Raw genomic sequence first — 22248 nt, forward strand, 5'->3', positions numbered from 1 at the left:
ACTACTTGGTATCACTGGTCAAGTCGGCATTCCTCAAGGGTCCATTCTTGGACCTCTACTCTTTCTTATTTATGTTTGAGACTTCAACAGGGCACTGGATGATCTCGGGCTAAATGTCCTATTCGCTGATGATACGGCCTGCACAGTGTGCGGTGCTGATGAAATGTCGCTTAAGAAGAATATGTTGGCAGCTTTCGAGAGGATAGAAACTTGGTTTAGTGCAAATAAATTATCTGTCAATATGTCAAAAACCAAGTTCAGGATTTTCTCTCGTACTGACCAGTCTTTACCTGAACTTAGTAGACTACCCATTGATGAATCTACTTATTTAGAGCGTGTATCTACTATGAGATATTTAGGCGTGCTAGTTGATCAGAATATGAGTTGGAAAGAATACATTGCTAAATTGCGGATGAAGTTGGGAAGGAATGTTGGACTATTGCAGCATTTGAAATTTATTCTACCTTTTCATGCAATGAGATCGGTATATTTTGCCCTAGTCTATTCTTATCTGAGTTATTGCCCCTGATTTTTCTGAATACATTTAAAACTCATATAAAACCACTTCAAAGGCAGCAAAATAAAGCACTGCGTATCCTGAAAACTTTCATCCCCTCCCCAAAATTGCCTACCATCAAAATCACCAAATAAAAATATATATTTTTTCCTTAATATATTACCAGTGGAATTATTATTATCTTTTCATGGATTGATGGTTTGTGTTAAGTAATTTGCTAAAATTCTACCGAAAATTTTCTATGCTATGGATCTATTTAACCAATATGAGCATTATTATGGAACGAGGGGATCTTCTAAGTATATTGAACCCCGAGCGTGCACTGAGAGATCGAGGTTCTCACTCATGCACTGCATAACCAAACATAGAAATGTGCATGGATCGGGTCTTAATATTGGTCTTTCTGTTGGTACACTTCGGGGTCATTTAAAAACTCTTTTACTTACCCTTTCATAATTTTTTTTTAAATTCAGTTATGGTCTTCCCGCTGGCACATTCTATTGGTAGGGTTTCCCCACGGCTTCAGTTCACTAATTTTGGTGTTTTGTTTTAGTTTGTTCTCCATTTGGCTGGTGGCTTGGGGTGATGCTTGGTAAGTCATACATCGGTTGCCTGGTAATACGAGCTAGACTCTCAGCCGGGCATACCCAAATTGTAGTTGTATTTAGTTTGCAAATAAAAGAACCAGAACCTGAACCAAGCATTTTCTTTATAATCGTCAAAAATTACAAAAATTAAGTTCCATGAGAGAAAGAATCAAGTCAAGTTTCATAATGCCTTAGACCAAGTGAGTCGAAATACCAGTTTATGCTTTATTTGATGAGAAAAAATTAGCCTAATGCAAAATAAACAAAAGGAGGGAAAGACTTTTACATTTTTCCTGTTTGAAACCATACCTTCTTCCTTTAATCCGACAGAACCAACCAGAGCCTGAGAGGAGTTGCAAGAACTGCTCTTTGGAGTGTCCAAACCATAGGATGAATGAGAATAATTTGCAAGCTTCGCAGGCTCGTCATACTTAATTAGCAAAGGATCGGCGACTTCTGAAAGATAGTGACTGAATGACAAAATAAGACCTACAGAAAATATGGCATGACAGAAAGTGTAGAAAACTATGAAATGCCTTGACTTGAAAATTGCCTCATACACCTTGCTTGGGATTTTCATTGTAAATTTTATTATTTAATGTTTTATTATTTATGTAGAATTAATTTTTTTATTGACAGATACAACCATTATAAATTTTGAAGGTAAGTCTAGGCAGAAGAAAAGACAAGATAAAAGACTACAAAATATGCAAGACCTCTCCTCCCCTTCCCAGCTGATTTTCTCTAAGTCTAAAAAGCAGGGAGCCAGGTATTACTCCGAGATACACTGCGTGCTGCCACCTATGATTGAGTCTAACGCTGACGGGACATAATTTATTCAAGGATTATTGATCCATTAACAGGTCAATGACCCCTTTTTCAAGGTCGATTTATTTGTTGTTTCTCGGTGTAATGACTCCGGGACGAAGTTTGCACATGCGCGCTGAATTTTAACGGGACAATGTATTGATCGACGAAGGGGAAGTAAATTTCTGAGAAATTGATTTGCATAATCGGCGGGGAATGTATTGATTCACAAAAGGGGAATTAATAAACATTATGGCTTCTTTGATCTTTAGATCTGAGGGACAAATGTTCTTTAGTGATAGAACTAAATTGATATTCTATTTTTTAAATATGGCTTCCCAGGTAGATAGGTGACAGAGAAAAATTAACATTCTATCGAAACCATAATAGTGCATCCAAGTACACCTTCGAGATGAAGACAGATTAACGCAGGAAATGGTTTCCTAGGAATTTCAAATGTGACAGCGCAGGGATGTCAAAACGAAGGAACACGCAGAAATTACGTTTAGGGATTATTTGGGCGAAATCGTTTGAGACATTTAGAAGATGATTTGGGCGAAACCATTTGAGACATTTTAGAAGATGATTGAGGCGAAACCGTTTGAGAAATTTTAGAAGATGATTTAGAAGATGATTTGGGGTGAAACTCTGTGGTCGTTATAATACACAAGTTCCATTTGAACAATGTTGTAAGATCCCCAACCCCAAAGGCCCCCCTGGGCCCCAAAGGCCCACCGGGCCCCTAAAGCCCCTCCCCCGGTGACCCCAAAGGGCCGCCTAGCCCAAAAAGGGCCCCCGGCACCCCCAAGGGCCCCCGGTGCCCCCAAATGCCCCCGAGCCCCGAAAGACTCCCCGGGCCCCCAAAGACTCCTCGGGCCATTTTTTTTACTTTTTTTGTGCACTTGAGACACAGAAGGGCCCCCCCACATTTCAAAAGGCTTTATTATATCTTTTCAGAACAAGTTCTTTACGTAATGACCTTCCTAAACCAATTTTACAACTTGAAGTACTCATCTTTTTCACCCACAACTTTACTTTACGACTTTTTGAATACCCCGACATCAAGCACTACTTTTCAAAAGGCTTTTTTATATCTTTTCAGAACAAGTTCCTTTCTTAATGTCCCTCTTAAACCCATTTTACAAGTTGAAGTACTCAGCCTTTTCACCACAACTTTACTTTACGACTTTTTTGCACGTCCCAACATCAAACAAAACTTTTCTAATGGCTTTATTATATCTTTTCAGAACAAGTCCTTTACATAATATCCTTCCTAAACCAATTTTAGAAGCTGAAGTACTCATCTTTTTCACCCACAACTTTACTTTACGACTTTTTGACTACCCCAACACAAAGCATTACTTTCAAAGGCTTTTTTATGTCTTTTCAGAACAAGTTAATTTCTTAATGTCCCCACTAAGACACTTTTACCACTTGAAGTACTCATTCTTCTCACACAGAACTCTACTTTATGGCTTTTTGAATACTCAAAAACCAAGCAATACTTTCAAAGGCTTTATTATATCTTTTCAGAACAAGTTCATTTCTTAATGTACCCCCTAAACCAATTTTACAATTTGAAGTACTCATTCTTTTCACCCACAACTCTACTTTAATGGCTTTTTGAATACCCCACCACCAAGCAATACTTTCAAAAGGCTTTTTTATATCTTTTCAGAGCAAGTTCTTTTCTTAATGCCCCCCTCCCTAAACCAATTTCATAACTTGAAGTACTCATTCTTTTCACCCACAACTCTACTTTAATGGCTTTTTGTATACCCCAACACCAAACAATACTTTCAAAAGCTTTTTTATATCTTTTCAGAACAAGTTCTTTTCTTTGTGTCCCCCCTAAACCAATTTTACAACTTGAAGTACTCATTCTTTTCACCCACAACTCTACTTTAATGACTTTTTGAATACCCCAACACCAAAAAATACTTTCAAAAGACTTTTTTATATCTTTTCAGAACAAGTTCTTTTCTTTATGTCCCCCCTAAACCAATTTACAACTTGAAGTACTCATTCTTTTCACCCACAACTTTACTTTATGGCTTTTCAAATATTATTAATAAAATCACGTGTATTTTAAACATGTGCGTTCTAATTTCCGAAAGCTAAAGCCCAACTTGATTAAAAAATCAAATATTATTAATAAAATCACGTGTATTTTAAATGTGGGCATCAAAGTAACAACATTTTACGTTAAAACTAACAAACTTTTACTGAACAGACATAGTTTCCTCTTAAAAATAATATTTTCATCACTTATAACCCATTATCATTTCAAACTCGCATGTTTTCTACGAAAGCTACCATATTTTTTCTTAAAACTAATATTTTTTGTTTATGATAACAGTTGTTTTGTCTGAAGCACCAAGTGCCGTTTAACATTTACAAAATTTCCGATCAAAGTAACAACACTTTATCATAAAACTTTCATATTTTCACTGAACACACACAAATTTCTTTTAAATAATAATATTTTCATCGGTTATAACACTTTCTGTTGAAACTAACAACTTTTCTACCAAAGATACCACATTTTTTCTTAAAAGTAAAAATTTTTTTATTGTGATAACAACTTTTCTGTCAGAAGTAGCAAATTTTGCTTAACATTAACACATTTTCTCATCAAACTTAGAAATAATATTTTTCATCAGTGATAACACTTTTTCGGTTCGAACTAACAAGTTTTCTACCAAAGATACAAATTTTTTTCTTAGAAGTAAAACATTTTGCTTAAAACTAACAAATTTTCTCATCAAAGTAACAATATTTTATCTTAAAACTAACATACTCATACTTAACACAAACACATTTCTCTTAGAAATAATGTTTTTCGATAGTTATACCACTTTTTCTGTTTGAACTAGCAAGTTTTCTGCCAAAGATACCAATTTTTTTCTTAGAAGTAATTTTTCTTTGATTATGATTATAAATTTTCTGTCAGAAGTAGCAAGTTTTGATTAACACTAACAAATCTTCTCTTCAAAGTAACAACATTCTTCCCCAATACTACCAAACATTTACTTAACACTAACAGATTTTCTCTTCGAATCATCAACTTTTCCTTAGTACTAACATTCTTTTACTTAAACATTCAAATTTCTCTTAGAAATAAAAATTTTCATCAGCGATAACATGTTTTCTGCTTGAAGTAGACATTTTTCTGTCAAAGTGCTTTTTTTTAGAAGTAACAATTTTTTCGTTATGATAAAAAGTTTTCTCCTTGAACTAGCAAGTTTTCTGTCAAAGATACCAAATTTTTTCTTAGAAGTAACAATTTTTTGTTTCTGATAACAACTTTTCTGTCAGAAGTATCAAGTTCTGCTTAACACTATCAAACCTTCTCATCAAAGTAACATCATTTTACCTAAAAACTAACATACTTTTACTGAACAGACGCAAACTTCTCTTAGAAATAATATTTTCATCAGTGATAACATTTTTTCTGTTCGAACTAACAACTGTTCTACCAAAGATACCAAATTTTTTCTTAGAAGTAACAATTTTTTTTATTGTCGTAACAACTTTTCAGTCAGAAGTAGCAACTTTTACTCGACACTAAAAAATATTCTTCTCAGATTAAAAACATTCCACCTTAGGACGAACAAACTTTTCTTGAACACACACAAATATCCTTCAGAAAAAATATTTTCATCAATGCTGACAATTTTACAGTTTGACAGAACTAGTACTCTTGCAAAGACGCACATTAGTTTAGCTGAAGTAACAATTTTTGATGGTGATAACAACTTTTCTGGCAGAAGTAGCAAATTTTGCTTAACACTAACAAACCTTCTCATCAAAGTAACAATATTTTACGTTAAAAATAACCTACTTTTACTGAATACACACAATTTTCTGTTACACATAGTTTTTCTTATCAGTGATAAAACATTTTCCGTTCGAAAGAGCAAGTTTTGCTTAACACTAACAAATTTTCTCATCAAAGTAACAATATTTTATCTTGAAACTAACATACTTTTACTGAACACACACAAATATCTCTTGGAAATAATATTTTTCATCAGTGATAACAACTTTTCTGTCAGAAGTAACAAGTTCTGCTTAACACTAACAAAGCTTCTTATCAAAGTAACATCATTTTACCTAAAAACTAACATACTTTTACTTAAAAACACAACTTTCTCTTCAAACTAAAATATTTCATCAGTGATTACACTTTTTCTGTTCGAAATATCAAGTTTTATACCAAACACACAACTATTTGTTTTAAAAGTATCGTTTTTCTTATTGTAAAGTCAACTTTTCGTTCACAAGTAGCAATTGTTGTCTATCTCTAACAAACTTTCTCATCAAAGTAACAATATTTTATCTTAAAACTAACATACTTTTACTGAACACACATAAATTTCTCTTAGAAATAATATTTTTCATCAGTGATAAAACTTTTTCTGTTCGAACTAGCAAGTTTTCTACCAAAGATGCCAAATTTTTTCTTAGAAGTAACAACTTTTGATGGTGATAACAACTTTTCTGGCAGAAGTAGCAAGTTTTGCTTAACACTAACAAACCTTCTCGAAAACTGTAAGTAGGTAACAAACTCTTTCTTGAATTCACCTCATGTATGCGCAATAAAGACATTTCAATCGAGAAATTATGAAAAATTGTAAGTAAGTAGCAAACTCCTTCTTGAATTCACCCCTTGAATAAACATTACAGAAACTTCAATCAAGAAACTTCAAGATTTCAATCAAGAAACGTGCGCGCACGTAAGCTAGTCTAAATTAACCATATAAATGAAGTAAAGCAAGTTTTTTGCTTACTTTCAATTTTCTGTCCTAATTTCTCGACTAGAATTTCTGTATTGTGTATTCATGAGGTGAAATCAAGAGAGTTTGTTACTTATTTACAAATTTTCATAATTTCTTGAATGAAATTTTTGTATTGCGCATCCAAGAGGTGAAATCATGAAACAGTTGGTTACTTACTTACACTTTTTATAATTTCTCAAATGAAATGTCTTTATTGAGCATACGAGAGGTGAATTCAAGAGTTTGTTACTTATTTACAGTTTTTTTCATTATTCCTTGAATAAATTTCTATATTGTGTATTCAGAAGGTAAACTCAAGAAAGAGTTTGTTACATACTTACATTTTTTCATAATTTCTCGAATGAAATTTCTATATTGTTCAAGAGGTGATTTCAGGAAAGAGTTTGTTACTTACTTACAATTTTTTTATAGTTTCTTTATTGAAATTTCTGTACTGTGTATCTAAGAGATGAATTCAAGAAACACTTGGTTACTTACTTAAAATTTTTCGTTATTTCTTGAATGAAATTTCTATATTGTGTATTCAAAAGGTGAATTCAAAAAAGAGTTTGTTACTTACTTATAATTTTTATAATTTCTTGGATTGAAATTTCTATATTGTGCATTCAAGAGGTGAATTCAGGAAAGTTTGTTACTTACCTACAATTTTTTCAGTTTCTTGATTAAAATTTCTGTATTATGTATCTAAAAGGTGAATTCAAGAAACAATTGGTTATTTACTTAACATTTTTCGGTATTTCTTGAATAAAATTTCTGTATTGTGTATCCAAGAGGTGAATTCAAGAAGGAGTTTGCTACTTACTTACAATTTTTGGACTTGGTTAAAAAGATCTCTGAACTATTTATGGATATCCTAGAGCTAAATATGATGTATAAGTCGTAGATGAAAATGGAAAGTAAGCTAAAACATTTTTATTCCATAAAAATATATTCAACAAACAAAAAATATTTCGAAAACATACATATTTACATATTTAAAAAAAAGCTTAATCCATTTGATATGAGGAGGAGCATGAGTTTAGGTCTTTGGATATCTGATGCGTTTTTCCATGTCTGGTATCTTTTCAGGCACCCATTGAACGAAATATCCAACTTCATCTTCCGGATCATGTACTGAATGTAGGTATTTCTCATATTTGAAGTCTTCTATGTCGAATAATCCTATGTCCTTATCACATTTTCCTAGTAAGAGTTTATCAGTTGGCACGTTTTCCTTAACATAAACAGCTTGCACACCGTAAAAACTGCATATTTCCTGAATTTCCTCTTGTACATGTTTTATTTCATAGCCATTTTTCATAACGTGGTCTTATGGTTTTAACGTAAAACCCGTTTCGATTTATAAAATTTAATGTTGGGCTCCATCTTTTTTTCTCGTACTTATACATATTTTATCTGACGTTCCATTTTTAGCTATGAACTTTACGTCGTTGTTCGTCTAGCAGTAAGAAAGCTGCTTCGAAAATAATGCTATTTGAGGAATATTTCAGACCAATATATTCTGTGTCAATCACACCAAAGATTACTATAGCTGAACAAAGGGATTAAATTAAATAAATATTTAACGTTTCTGACACTCTAACAAATACAGGACACTTTCATAGAATAATTCATTTTCACTTTAAAAAAAATTATGCAGGTGTTTATCCCTCTATTGTGTGAAAATTAGTGATTTAAGCATAAAATAAGCTAGATAGTGTCGACAACTAGTTATAGATTATCATTGGGACAGCTGCATGGTGTCTATGAGCAAGCATTGAGTGCAATTCTACGTTTGCATTCTCTTTCAGTCAATTTGGGGATACGGATTACCCTTTACTAACATTTTATTAAAATGAACTGTTTGAACATAAAAAAAGAATATCCATTTCTATTTCTATATTGATCAATTTCTCAGACACCATCTTTAATAATTCTTGAACAATGATGAAGAAAAAAAAACCCACTGCTTATCAAAATTAAACTATTAAGTAGGTTATTTTTTCAATGAAATACAGCTCTTCATTATAATTTTTATGTCTATAATCCATCTATTATTAAAATGATTTGAACAATGGCCTCGTATGTAATAGTCAATTTGAAAGACAAGGATTGTTTATTGCTAACATTTCATTCCACTGAACTGTTTGAACATAAGGAAAATAAATAAAAACCAGTTTCTATTTCTATAACGATCAATTTCTCAGAATATTTCGTGGATATGGATTGCCCTTTACTAACATTTTATTCCATCGAACTGTTTGAACATTTGGAAAATAAATTAATAAAAACCCGTTTCTATTTCTATAACGTTCAATTTCTCAGACAATTTGGGGGATACGGATTGCCCTTTACTAACATTTTATTCCATCGAACTGTTTGAACATTAGTAAAATAAATAAATAAAAAACCCGTTTCTATTTCTATATTGATGAATTTCTCAGACAATTTGGGGGAACACGGATTGCCCTTTACTAACATTTTATTACAATGACCTGTTTAAACATTAGAAAATTAAATAAATAAAAAACCCGTTTCTATTTCTATATCGATAAATTTCTCAGACAATTTGGGGGATACGGATTGCCATTTACTAACATTTTATTCCATCGAACTATTTCTATTTCTATATTGATCAATTACTCAGACAATTTGGGGGATACGGATTGCTCTTTACTAACATTTTATTCCATCGAACTGTTTGAACCAAAAAAAGAAACAAAAAACAGGTCCACATGTAACAAAAATAAATATAATCTTAAATATCACTTACACCTTTGTGTAATAGAAAAAGTTTCTGCCACAAGGGGCGTTACTTGTAGCAAGAATAAATAAAGTAAAATATTGAGTGTTGGTCAGATATACATTTAGTTGGTAAGCGATTCTAGACCTTTATTACATCTAAGATTCTAGCTCTGAAACCTCTTTAAGTACTTAGATCTTTTTAACGCACTGTCCCTTTACTAACAATTTATTCCATTGAGCGATTTGAACATGGGGAACATAAAAATTAAAAAAACCGTAAAAAAAGAAACGAAAAACAGGTCTATTTATAACTAAAATATAAACAATCTTAGGCATCACTTTACACCTTTGTGTAAAAGCAAAACTTTCCGCCATAAGCGGCGTTACTTGTATCAAAAATGAATAAAGTAAAATACACAATGTTGGCCGGATGTACATTTAATTGGTAAGCACTTCTAAGCCTTCATTACACCAAAGATGGTAGCTCTAAAACCCCGTTAAGTACTTTGATTTTTTTAAGTGAGTGCCCTATACTAAATAAGTAAATAAACACCCGTAAAAAAAGAAACATGAAATATCTCTACATGTGACAAAAATAAATACAATCTTAAATATAACTTACAAATTTGTGTAAAAGCAAAAGTTTATGCCATAAGCGGCGTTACTTGTAGCAAAAAATAAATAAAGTAAAATACAAAGTGTTGGCCAGATATACACTTAGTTGGTAAGCTATTCTAAACCTTTATTACACCAAAGATGGTATTTCTGAAACCCCTTTAAGCACTTTGATTTTTTTAAGGGAGTGCCCTATACTAACATTTTAATCCACTGAACTGTTTTAACATTATGAAAATAAGTAAATAAAAACCCATAAAAAAAGAAACATGAAATATGTCTACATGTGACAAAAATAAATACAATCTTAAATATTACTTACAAATTTGTGTAATAGCAAGACTTTCCGTCATAAGCAGCATTACTTGTAGCAAAAATAAATAAAGTAAAATAAAAAATTTTGGCAGGATGTACATTTAGTTGGTAAGCACTTCTAAGCCTTTATTACACCACAGATGGTATCTCTAAAACCCCTTTAAGTACTTTGATTTTTTTAAAGGAGTGCCCTATACTAACATTTTACTCCACCGAACTGTTTGAACATTAGGAAAATAAGTAAATAAAAACACATAAAAAAAGAAACATAAAATAGGTCTACATGTGACAAAAATAAATACAATCTTAAATATAACTTACAAATTTGTGTAATAGCAAGACTTTCCGTCATAAGCAGCATTACTAGTAGCAAAAATAAATAAAGTAAAATACAAAATTTTGGCAGGATATACATTTAATTGGTAAGCAATTCTAAGCATTTATTACACCAAAGATGGTAGCTCTAAAACCCATTTAAGTAATTTGATTTTTTTAAGCTAGTGTTCTATACTAACATTTTACTCCACCGAACTGTTTTAACATTATGAAATAAGTAAATAAACACACGTATAAAAAGAAACATGAAATAGGTCTACAAGTGACAAAAATTACTACAATCTTAAATATAACTTACAAATGTTTGTAAAATCAATAGTTTAAGTCATAAGCGGCGTTACTTGTAGCAAAAATAAATTAAGTAAAATAAAAAGTGTTGGCCAGATATACATTTAGTTGGTAAGCAATTCTAAACCTTTATTACACCAATTATAATTACACCAATAAGCAATTCTAAACCTTTATTACACCGAAGATTTTAGCTCTTAAACCCCTTTAAGTACTTTGATTGTTTTAAGGGAGTGCCCTATACTAACATTTTACTCCACTGAACTGATTTAACATTATGAAAATACGTAAATAAAAACACATATAAAAATAAACATGAAGTATGTATAAATGTGACAAAAATAACAACACTCTTAAATATAAAAAACAAATTTTTGTAATAGCAAGACTTTCTGCCATAAGCGGCGTTACTTGTAGCAAAAATGAATTAAGTAAAATACAAAGTGTTGGCCAGATGTACATTTAGTTGGTAAGCAATTCTAAACATTTATTACACCTAAGATTTTAGCTCTGAAACCCCTTTAAGCACTTTGATATTTTTAAAAACTCTAAGCCGACTTCTTAACATTATATTATAATATGCATTACCTTTTTTCGTTTCTAGTTTCAATATGGCTACTAAATAAATTTCCTTTCGCCTTATATGTAACACCTAAAGTCCACTTATACAATGTTCAAAGGTGAAATCATAACATAAACAGATATTGCGCAGCTTGATTTTAATAACATCCTATTTCCCAAAGAAAATTCGTTAGAGGTCAAATGATGTCACAGTTACTTAAATTCATTGCTGAAATTTCTGGGATATTAGTTGCGTCACAATCCCGTTAGTATTTCTAACCGTTGATTGACCTGGAAAGAGGTGTGTAATCTTGTTCATTCTCAAATTGTAGGCCTCTGATAGGTCTAGAAATAAGACTTTTACCAAGGACATTAAATGTCATACAGGCTTTTACCAAGGACATTAAATCTCGTACAGCCCCACCCCCTAATGTGCAAATATATACCCTGAATTTGAATATATAGTGGCGTGGGACTAAAATTCATTTCCGACAAAAAAAAATTATATTCGGAAAGAGCATAAAGAGAGGCAACGAGTGCAGTGTGATCAATATAAATAGTCTCAAGGTGGAATTGTGATATAACAGTTACCTAAATTCCTTGCTGAAATTTCCTGGGAGTCATGTGATGTAATCTTGTTAGCCTAGTATTTCTAACCGTTGATTGGCTTAAAAATAGACACGTGGTCTTGTTCGTTCATGAATTGTAGGCCTCTGATTGGTCTAGAAATAAGATTTTTACCATGGAAATTAAATCTCGTCCAGAATTTTACCAAGGACAATAAATCTTCTTCCCAGACTTTTACCAAGGACATTAAATCTCGTCCAGGCTTTTACCAAGGACATTAAATCTCGTACAGGCTTTTACCAAGGACATTAAATCTCGTCCTGTATGTAAACCCCTGTGATCTTGTACTGGTAGTATTCTAGCTCATTGAAGGTCAATGATCTTGTACTGGTTGTATTTACTGAGCGTGTTACTTAACCCCTGAAAGTAGGTCAATGTCCATATATGGACTCCCCCCTGTGCTATAAACCCTCTTTTTACTGACATTTTTCAAAGTTCCAAGGGTATTTTTCGCTTGAGAAACAACAAAACATCAATCTAAAGTTATTTTTCCAGACCTAAGGAGGTAATTTTCCCCCTTACTATATGTACACCTGTATAGAACATGGTAAAGAAACAAAACAATTGTTAATTACACTAATAAAGAGTATTACGATTCTAGTGATTTCTAGTCAATAATCTAGTGATTTATGAGCTGATCTAGTGATTTTTTTTTAAGAATCTAGTGATTTTTTTTCACCGGATGGCAACCCTGTATTGGACTCTTTTAGGGGTTCTGAGATGCAACTGTCACAGCAGTAACCATGGTATTTGGAAACATATTCAAATAGTGAATCAAATAGTAGCCTATAGTAGCCAACTCTTCTGTAAATATAGTATAGTAGGCCTTCTTTTTTAAGTTGTTGTACTATAAATTTTTATTAGGAGTTTATTCATTCATAACAAAAATTCCTTGGTAGATTTGTAGTGAACAACGCAATTCAGCTAATATAAATGTGAATATATCAATTTATGCCCTTTTTGATAAACTTTCATAATTTAATAATTGCTTTTGGGGTAAATTACACGGTGAGCCCTTAAAGCGCTGAAAACAGCCTATAGTAACTAAAAGTTTAAACCCCGTTTATAAAAAAAACTGCCTAGCAAGAAAAATTGGCATTTGTAGAAATGGTTATTATTGTTTTCCTCAGTCTTGATAACAAAATGTTACTTTGAAAAAAAGGTAAAATCCTAGTTTAGCTACTTTTGCTATCTTGGAAAGGGGTTAGTTTAGGAAAATGAAACTTTCAGTAGTGAATCTAGGTCCAAAAACATACTCTGGGAAGGAATTTTCAAGCTTCTAAGTTAACTCTTATCTGGTTTCTAAGTCTTAAAAATTTGTCTACCAGACAGGTTAGACATAGGAATTTAGACAAAACAATATTTTAGCTTAATTTTAGTTTCAGACTCTTTTTCTCTGGTTTCAATCTTGAAAATGGCATTTGTAGCTGATTCAAGAAAAATGGCATTTGTAGCCGATTTAGGAATGGTAATTATTGTTTTCCTCAGTCTTAATAACAAAATATTAGTTTGAAGAAAAATTGCAAGAATTCGAAATAACATTTAACAAATAAAACCACAGAAAATAATAATGTTCATACCTAAACAAGCTACAGGTAGAATTCTAGTTAGGCTACTATTTGCTACCTTGGAGAAGAGTTAGGATAGAAAAATAAAACTTTCAGATATCAATCCAGGGCCAAAAACATACTCAGGTAAGGAATTGTCAAGCTTTTAAATTAGCCCTCGTCTTGTTTCTAAGATTAAACAGGAAAAAAACAAGTTTTTTTTTAACTGAAAGTAAGGAGCAACATTAAAACTTAAAACGAACAGAAATTATTCCGTATATGAAAGGGGCTGTGCCCTCCTCAACACCTCGCTCTTAGAACGAACTTTTTCTTCTGAGAACGAACGTTACGGAAAAGGCCTAAAAGATCAGAGAAAAATGTAAGGTAGTTGACTTATCAGCCGATAGTGATATTATTAATATACCAAGCAGTCAGATTCCAGGTGAGAAAGGTAGAGTATGAAAAAAAAAACACTGCTATGAATAGGTGCATTAAACTATCTATATTAGAACTTCAGAGCTTTCTGGCTTGTGTTTACACCCCTGCTCCTCTGGTCAAATAGCCATAACAATTCTAAAATTTTGGCAACTTCAAATTTTGTTTCTGTTTTGAGGGAGGGGATTCTCAGACTCTCACAAAAGAATATACGCAACTGCTTTTTATATTTATATATGAAGGTTTTGCTACTATGTGCTCATGTTGGCTATATAATACTATTAAATACAAAAAAAAACAAGTTTTTTTTAACTGAAACTAAGGAGCGACGTTAAAACTTAAAACGAACAGAGATTATTTCGCATATGAAAGGGGCTGTCCCCTCCTCAACGCCTCGCTCTTTACGCTAAACTTTTTTATTGTTTAAAAAAATAGAGTTGTTAGAAATAGTCTAACTTTAGCGTAAAGAGCGAGGCTTTGTGGAGGGGACGGCCCCTTTCATATGCAGAATAATTTCTATTTGTTTTAAGTTTTAACGTTGCTCCTTACTTTCAGTTAAAAAAAAATTATTTAATTTTTGAACGTTTTTGAATTAATGGAGGTTTTGATTTTGGCTCACCGTACATGAATAATTAAAAAAAAATTGTATATTAATTTTAATTTTATTTGGTTAAATGGCTTTCTCGAAAGTTGTTTAATTTTATTTACGGACATTTTTATTAGTAATAAATATGCGTTACTTACGAATTAACGTACGTAACGAACTTCTATATCCATATATTTTTAATACGTATATTAGAGGGTTCGCCCCCAAGTCAAAACCACGCTCTTTAAGCTAAACTTCAAATTTTGTTGCAATTCTTTAAAAATGATCCCTTAATCACAAAGGCCGTTAATTAGAATAAATAACTCTTATGAAAGTACTAGAAAAAACTTTAGCGTAAAGAGCGAGGTATTGACTAGGGGGCAAACCCAATCATATACTTAATAATTTCTAATCGTTTTAAGTTTTGAGGTTGCTCCTTACTTTCATTTGAAAAACTCGTTGATTTTTTATTTAATTTCTGATCGTTTTTTTAAATTATGTTGGGAATCCGACGGCCCCTTCATAGCAATGTCCCTTCCCCCATGAAAACTTCCTCCCTGGAAAGATCCTCTCATATAGCCCCCAACTCCTCCCCCCACGATCAGAAAAAATTCCCCGTGAAAACGGCTGTATACTTCCCAATAACCAATACTATATGTAAACCTTGGGTAAAGTTCATAACTTTCAGCCCTCCCCCCGGAGACTTTGGGGGATTAAGTTATCCTAAAACACATATTTATTATATTTTCAAAATTTTGATCGGGTGACTTTGGGGAAAAAAATGAGCGTGGGAGGGGGCCTAGTTGCCCTCAATTTTTTTTGGTTACTTAAAAAGGACACTAAATTTTTAATTTCCGTTTGAATGAACCCTCCCACGATATTCTAGGACCACTGGGTCAATACGATCACCGCTGAAAAAAAAAAAAAAAAAAAAAAAAAAAAAAAAAAACAAGGCAAACTGGATCTTTCTTGTGGCAAAAATACAAAATTACACATTTTTGCAGATAGGAGCTTGAAACCTCAACTTTAGGGTTCTCTGCTACACTGAATCTGATGGTGTGATTTTCATTAAGGTTCTATAGCTTTTAGGGGCCTTTCCCCCTTTTTTCAAAAATCAGCCAAATTTTCTCAGGCACGCTACTTTTGATGGGTAGGACGAAACTTGATGAAACTTATATATTTGAAATCAGTACTAAAATCTGATTCTTTTGATGTATCTATTGGTGTCAAAATCCCGTTTTTTAGAGTTTCGGATACTATTGAGCCGGGTCGCTCCTTACTTACAGTTGGTTCCCACGAACTGTTTGATCAATTTTGGAAGAAATTTTTGCTTAAAACTGCAAGCAGTTTTTGGCTTAAGCATTTCTTGACCAAATCTGTGGAAAAACTATGTTAGCTTTAAGCTTGAGTTGCCAAATCTGCTGACAATCTGCTAGATACCAGCTGGAAAAAATGAAAAATTTAAAAGATCAATTAAATTTGAATGAGTTTTATCTTAAAACTGCTTTTTAAACGTAAAACATTTTGTTTACAAAAAATGAAAGCAACCCTGTAACAGCTGCCATGAAAGCTGCCGAGTAACATAGTTACCGGCCCTCCCCTTTTTTGCACACCTACTTTACGGTTTGTAAAGGTTTAAATTCCTTCCATGATCCTGGTTTAAACAAGGTTCAGCATGCCTTCGTTTATGCTTCAAAAAAAAAAAAAATCTAATGGCAACAAGGAGATACCGAAGGGTCAGTGAGGCCCGCTCTGTGACAATAAATAGAATTGTTCACTTTTGGTGTCATGTCTCAAGTGGGAAAACTATTGCTCATATCTACGTGCTTTTATCAATTCTACCATCCGTAAGTGAGATATAGCACTGAAAACAGAACTTTTGGTGACACTTCTCAAGTGGAAAATCTTGGAAGCATAAAGCGGTATAATTGTAATAATTATGGTCCAAAAACCCTTAACTGGAGGTTTGCAAGAGCACCTCCCGTCTGTTCCTCCTCTAGGCCCCCTTAATAAGTTACGCAATTAAAGTCCTACAAACACCAATATATTAACTTAGATTATTAGAGGCGTGGTTCTGTTAGTACAGCGCTGGATTTCAAATTAGATTATCTTGCGTTCGATTCCTGCCTGTTTTTTTCAATCACATTTTTGTCAGTTCTTATTATTACTTTTCAGAATATCCACTATTTTTGAAAATGAAATGCACTTATTTTATAAAGCATATCCCGGGAAGGCTCAGTTTAAAGCTAATATTCACATCTACGTGCTTTTATCAATTCTGCCATCCATAGCTGCCATTTAGCACTAAAAACGGCACTTTTGGTGCCCCTTTTTAAGGAGAAAAGTTTGGAAGCATAAAACGGTACCATTGCAATAATTATGGTCCAAAGCCCATAATTTGAGATTTATTACAGTCTATACCCCCCTCCAAACCCTCTTTTCATATATCGTCTACTCATCTTAAATTTAAAAGATTATTGCAAAAACAAATTCACTAAAACTAAAAGCTTTTCAACTATAAATCTACCAAAAATTGAGTTTGAATGATCAATACTTTAAATTTAACCTTCAAACTTCACTCTGCGATGAGGCCTGCGTGCTAGATCTAACGGTGGTAATTGTGGGGAAGGAACGTCCTTGTCCCCTTAGTTTTTGCTCCTGTCTAGGTTCTAAAAAACACCTTTTTGTGGTCATTTCATTGGAAAATTCACTTTTTTCATTTGAAAGAAATGGAACGGAACAACCGAAAGTGCACTTTACGGGAATATCTTATTAAGTTAAATAGGTAAAAAGTGATTAGGTATAAAAATAAGCTTTTAGATTAGCCCTTAGACAACTCTTTTGTTACAGTAGACTTCTACATTCTGCAAGTCAGTAGGCGATTTATCCGGCCCTGTCTTCATTATGGCTTTTCAGGTTACTTAAGCAAAGAAAAAAAACTGTTCTTTTTTCTACAAAAAAAAAAACGTTCCTGAAAAAACAGAAATTGTTTAGTAAAGCAAGGATAATAAACATTTTGTTATAACCTGAAAATTTTTCGTAGCTGTCGAGGTTGTCCGCAATATTTTCTAGAGGTGTCTTATCTCTCCTAGAACGGTGGTGATTAGAAATTACAGTAAAATAAAAGTTTTCAACTGAAAGTAAGGAGCGACATTAAAACTTAAAACGAACAGAAATTATTACGTATAAATAAAAAAGATAATTGCGTCGTTGCTTCTACATTAAATTTTAACCAAAAACGAACAAAGATTAATTTTAAAAAACAAAGTTTTTCCGAGGGAAGTTAAGAGCGAAGTTGAAACTTCAAACGGACAAAAATTATTACTTCACAGCCTATCTAATATATATCAATAAAAATAGTACAAATAAACCAATTAATTATGTTTCCCCATGTTTCTATTATTAAAGGAAACTAGCGCTTTACTGAAAACACAAAATAATATAGGAGTTTTGGCACAGTAAAAACAAACCAATTAAGGAAACTTTACAGAATAAAAATAAAGCATTTTAGGATTGTTGCTTTTTTTCATTTAATTTTGTATCACTTCAGCAAAATGGCTCAGTTCAATGACTGGCTCAATGACTGGTTTTGGTTCTGAAAAGGACATGTCATGATTAGTTTGTAGATAAGTTCAAAGTAAAGCCAGCTTGATAGTATTAGGACTATAGACTAGCTTTACAATTTGTATCATGACTCGAAATTCACTGTTGTATAGAGAGAAATAACCGGATTTCCAGAGTTCATATTATGTCTTATTTGATCTTCATTTCGAATAATACTAAAGCATATTTCTTACAATTTAAGATTGCGTATTACTCACTATTGGCATTATAGCAGGCTAGACCAAAATGCTACCCGATAAATCAATCCAATATTTCTGTATGTTGTTCAATGACTCTTCAGTTATTAAAAAGAAAAAAAAATACACTTATGTTTTTAAGATAATTTAAATTGTATATACTGAAAGTTACCGATGTCACAACAGGTGTAAGACTATGAAAAGCTTTACAGATTAGTTTATTGCTGTCAGGCTACGTACTCTTGACGTACTTTTGACTCCCAGATCAATATTCCTGTTTTTTATACTTGGCTTTTGTGTTTTCAGTAAAGCGCTAGTTTTCTATAATCCTAAAAATATAGGGAAACATAATTAATTGGTTTATTTGAACTAGTTTTGAACTAGTTTGAACTAGTTTATATATAATAGATAGGCTGTGCAGTAATAATTTTTGTCCGTTTTAAGTTTCAACTTCACTCTTTACTTCCCTCAGAAAAACTTTTTATTTTAAATTTATCTTTAATGATGAATTTTGCAATGCTTTCTTTAGTTAAACCCTCTGGGAGCATCTAGACACTGCAAGAATTTTCTCTATATTTTTCAAAAATTACAAAAATCAAATTCCATGAAAGAAAGAATCAGGTCAAGTTTCATAAAGACTGAGACCAAGTGTGTCAAAATACCAGTTTATACTATATCTGATAACAAAAAATTAGCCTTTGACTTAGTTTTAAAGCAACGTTAGTTATAACACATAATGGAAAAAATTCATAACTATAGGGGGGTTGACATAGCCAATATCCCAAGAGACTTAGGTACTGGACCACTCAACTATGCTGAACAAAACGGCCATGTCAAAATTTTGATGGGATGTGTTTGAAAAATTAATTGGCTTGGGATGAGGTCTGTTACTCCTCCTATCACTTTTGACTGATAACAGAACTAGAAATTTCAATTTCCAATCAACTGCGCCCGCTCTAAAGTTTATAGGATCGCCTTTTCTGTTAAAAGCTTTCCTCCCTAGCTCATTTTTCTCTAAGTCTAAATAGATTCTAGTAAACTTACCCAAAATGATTTTTTCCTGCTATTTTTAACAACAGATCTTGCAAAAATTACAAATTGCAGTTGATCAGTACCTGCGCTAAACGTACCATTCATAGGCACGTGGAGTTAAAATTAGTTCAAGTTAAAATGACCAAAAATGTAGGTTTGAATGATAAGTTTGTTCAAATGCTGTTCAAAGTTTAGATAGGATGAAAGATGCATTTTTTCTCTTATTTTAAATCTATTTAATTCTCACTACTATTAGAAAAATCATACTGAAAAAGAAAAATTCCATACAGGGATGTTGCATCAAAATCCTGAAAGGGAGGAACTTTCGAAAGGGCTCAAATTTTTCGCATTTACATTCAACATTATAATTTTTAGACAAGGAATCTCGAAATAATCAGTTGTCTATTTACTGAATTTAACGGATTCGGTCAACATAATTGTGTTTAACCTTCTCTATGGTGTCTAATCAATTATTTACATTCCTCTCTTATCAAAAAAAAAACAACTAAATTTTCCTTCAACATAATCTACAAATAAAAAGACATAAACTATTTTATATAAGAAAAAATTAGGCAGCTACTCCCACCAATGAAAAGAATAATCCATCAAGTTTCATATGGAGTGAGACAAAGTGTGCCAAAATTTATGTTTATACTTCAAATTACAAAAAAAAGACCAATGCGTAAAATAAACAAAAAGGTTTTTTTTAGTGTTTCTCTTTGAAATCATACCTTCTTCCTTTAAAGAATTAGAGCCAACCAGAACCTGGGACGTGCTGCAAGAACTGCTCAAAGGAACATCCAAATCATAGGATGTATGAACAATATTTGGAACTTCCAAGGGTTCATCAGTCTTAATTTGCAAAGGATCCATCATTTCTGAAATATAGATGGATTGAATTATACATAAAACGCTACAAAAGACATGCTAAGATAAACTATATTAGCAATAAGTAAAGGCAACATCAAGTCAATAATGGCTGACATCTCAAGAATAATTGAAAAAAAGCTATCAATCATAAATCATAAGAAATCATTTAGATAAAGACAGCTTTCATAGTCGTAGATAAAAATCACAAACTAAATATCACTGTCATTTACAAACCTAGTCCTAAGGCATTTTGTTATAGGCACTGATAAAAAAAAAACGGAGCAAAAGAATAGTTAAATCGATTAGTTCTGTAAGGCACTGTCACTAATTTGTTCTTCTTTCTGGTATTAACTACTGAGTTGGCAGCAGGGGGTAGAAACTGTCGGTGCTTGAGGCTAGCATGGAGAAATGGCCCGAAACGCAGTATCAACTGAAACCTGCGATCTCTAAGAGTTTCAATCTTTAAAGACTCGAGAGCAGATTTGTAATCTACAAATTTTCTCCAAGGATGATTTTAACTGCTCTTTTATGGACTCCTTCCACATCATCACTTAGATATTCAATATTATGAATCTGAGGCCCCCAAACGGGACATGCATATTCTAATATGGAATGTATGTATGTTAGATATGCCGTTTTCAACTGATTCACTGGGAAACCCAAGCGGCGCATTGAAATCAAAGAACGTAATGCACAGTTGACTTTCTGGGCGAGCCCTTGAATATGAGCAATAAATGAGCAATCGGTGCTGAAATTAACTCCCAGGACTGTAGCTGACGATACAACCAGGAAACCAGGGAGCTGGCAAACAAGCTTGCAAGGGCGGCTGGCAAGGGCGGAAACCAGGGAGCTGGGCAAACAAGGTCTCGTTTCAGCGGATTGAATCTTACAATTTTGGTTTTGCTTTCATTGATCTGCAAACTATTTGTACTACACTCTCCCCTAAATTCTGTTAAAAGATCAGGGCTGAATTGGGGCATAGCTAGTGTTGTATCTACTGTAAACTTAAGAAGCACAGATAGATCATCTACGTATTTGAATCGGTCATCCATGTTGTCCACAGCATAATTAATAACCGCAAGGTAACGTAGAGCGGCTAATTTGATCCCTTGAGGCTCCACATTTAATCTCTTCCCAGTCAGAGTCAGGATCATCACATCGGGAAAGAGGGCGTAGACTCGCTGGTACTGGGAACGTAGGAAATGAATAACAAGCAGTAAGATATGTTTATGTACGCCCATTCTTTTAAGATCCATAGCAGCCACGAGGTGCTTAATCAAATCAAATGCTTTCCTGTAATCAACGAGTAGCAAATCAACGAAAGCGTCTCCAGGTTCGAGCCATTGCACGATCAGGTGATAAAGCCTAACTAAATACAGTTGGGTACTACACCCTTTTAAACAACCATATTGGTGCAGGTCAAGTGAAACTGCAACTTGTGACATAAGTTCACGGTAAAGAAAGGACTCAGTGACTTTGGCAAGGTTCGAAGTGATTGAAATGGGTCTTAACTGATCACAGCTTTTGGGATGCTTCACCTTTGGAATGACACATACATAAGCTTGTTTCCAAGGCTGGGGGAATGACTGATCATTGAGGCACTGATTAATGACCAAATTTAGAGATTTCACAAGAAATAATTCGATTCAGAGTTCAAAGTGATAAGAACGTATATTGGATATTTCATAAACAGTATTAAATCAGTGAGTTTCCGTTTCATAGCTTTGAACTTCCTGACCTATATTTCACAATTATTTCAGTGACCTTCAAAATTACGAAATATTATAAATTCTCAGATT

The 22248-nt window shown here is 32.9% G+C and overlaps 1 protein-coding gene across 1 annotated transcript in view; it reads right to left on the reverse strand.

Annotated features, from left to right (window-relative positions):
• LOC148952906 (uncharacterized) overlaps window positions 1-22248 on the reverse strand; it is a 90977-nt gene that overhangs the window by 48806 nt on the left and 19923 nt on the right. Inside the window, exon 3 of the mRNA XM_089087819.1 lies at window positions 20311-20457. Within this exon, the coding sequence (XP_088943945.1) occupies window positions 20311-20457 (147 nt within the window). The remainder of the gene's footprint in view (window positions 1-20310; window positions 20458-22248) is intronic.

The sequence above is a fragment of the Artemia sp. Qi Xiang Cuo genome, chromosome 4 (assembly GCF_049724085.1).
Source record: "Artemia sp. Qi Xiang Cuo chromosome 4, ASM4972408v1, whole genome shotgun sequence".
Lineage (NCBI taxonomy): Eukaryota > Metazoa > Arthropoda > Branchiopoda > Anostraca > Artemiidae > Artemia > Artemia sp. Qi Xiang Cuo.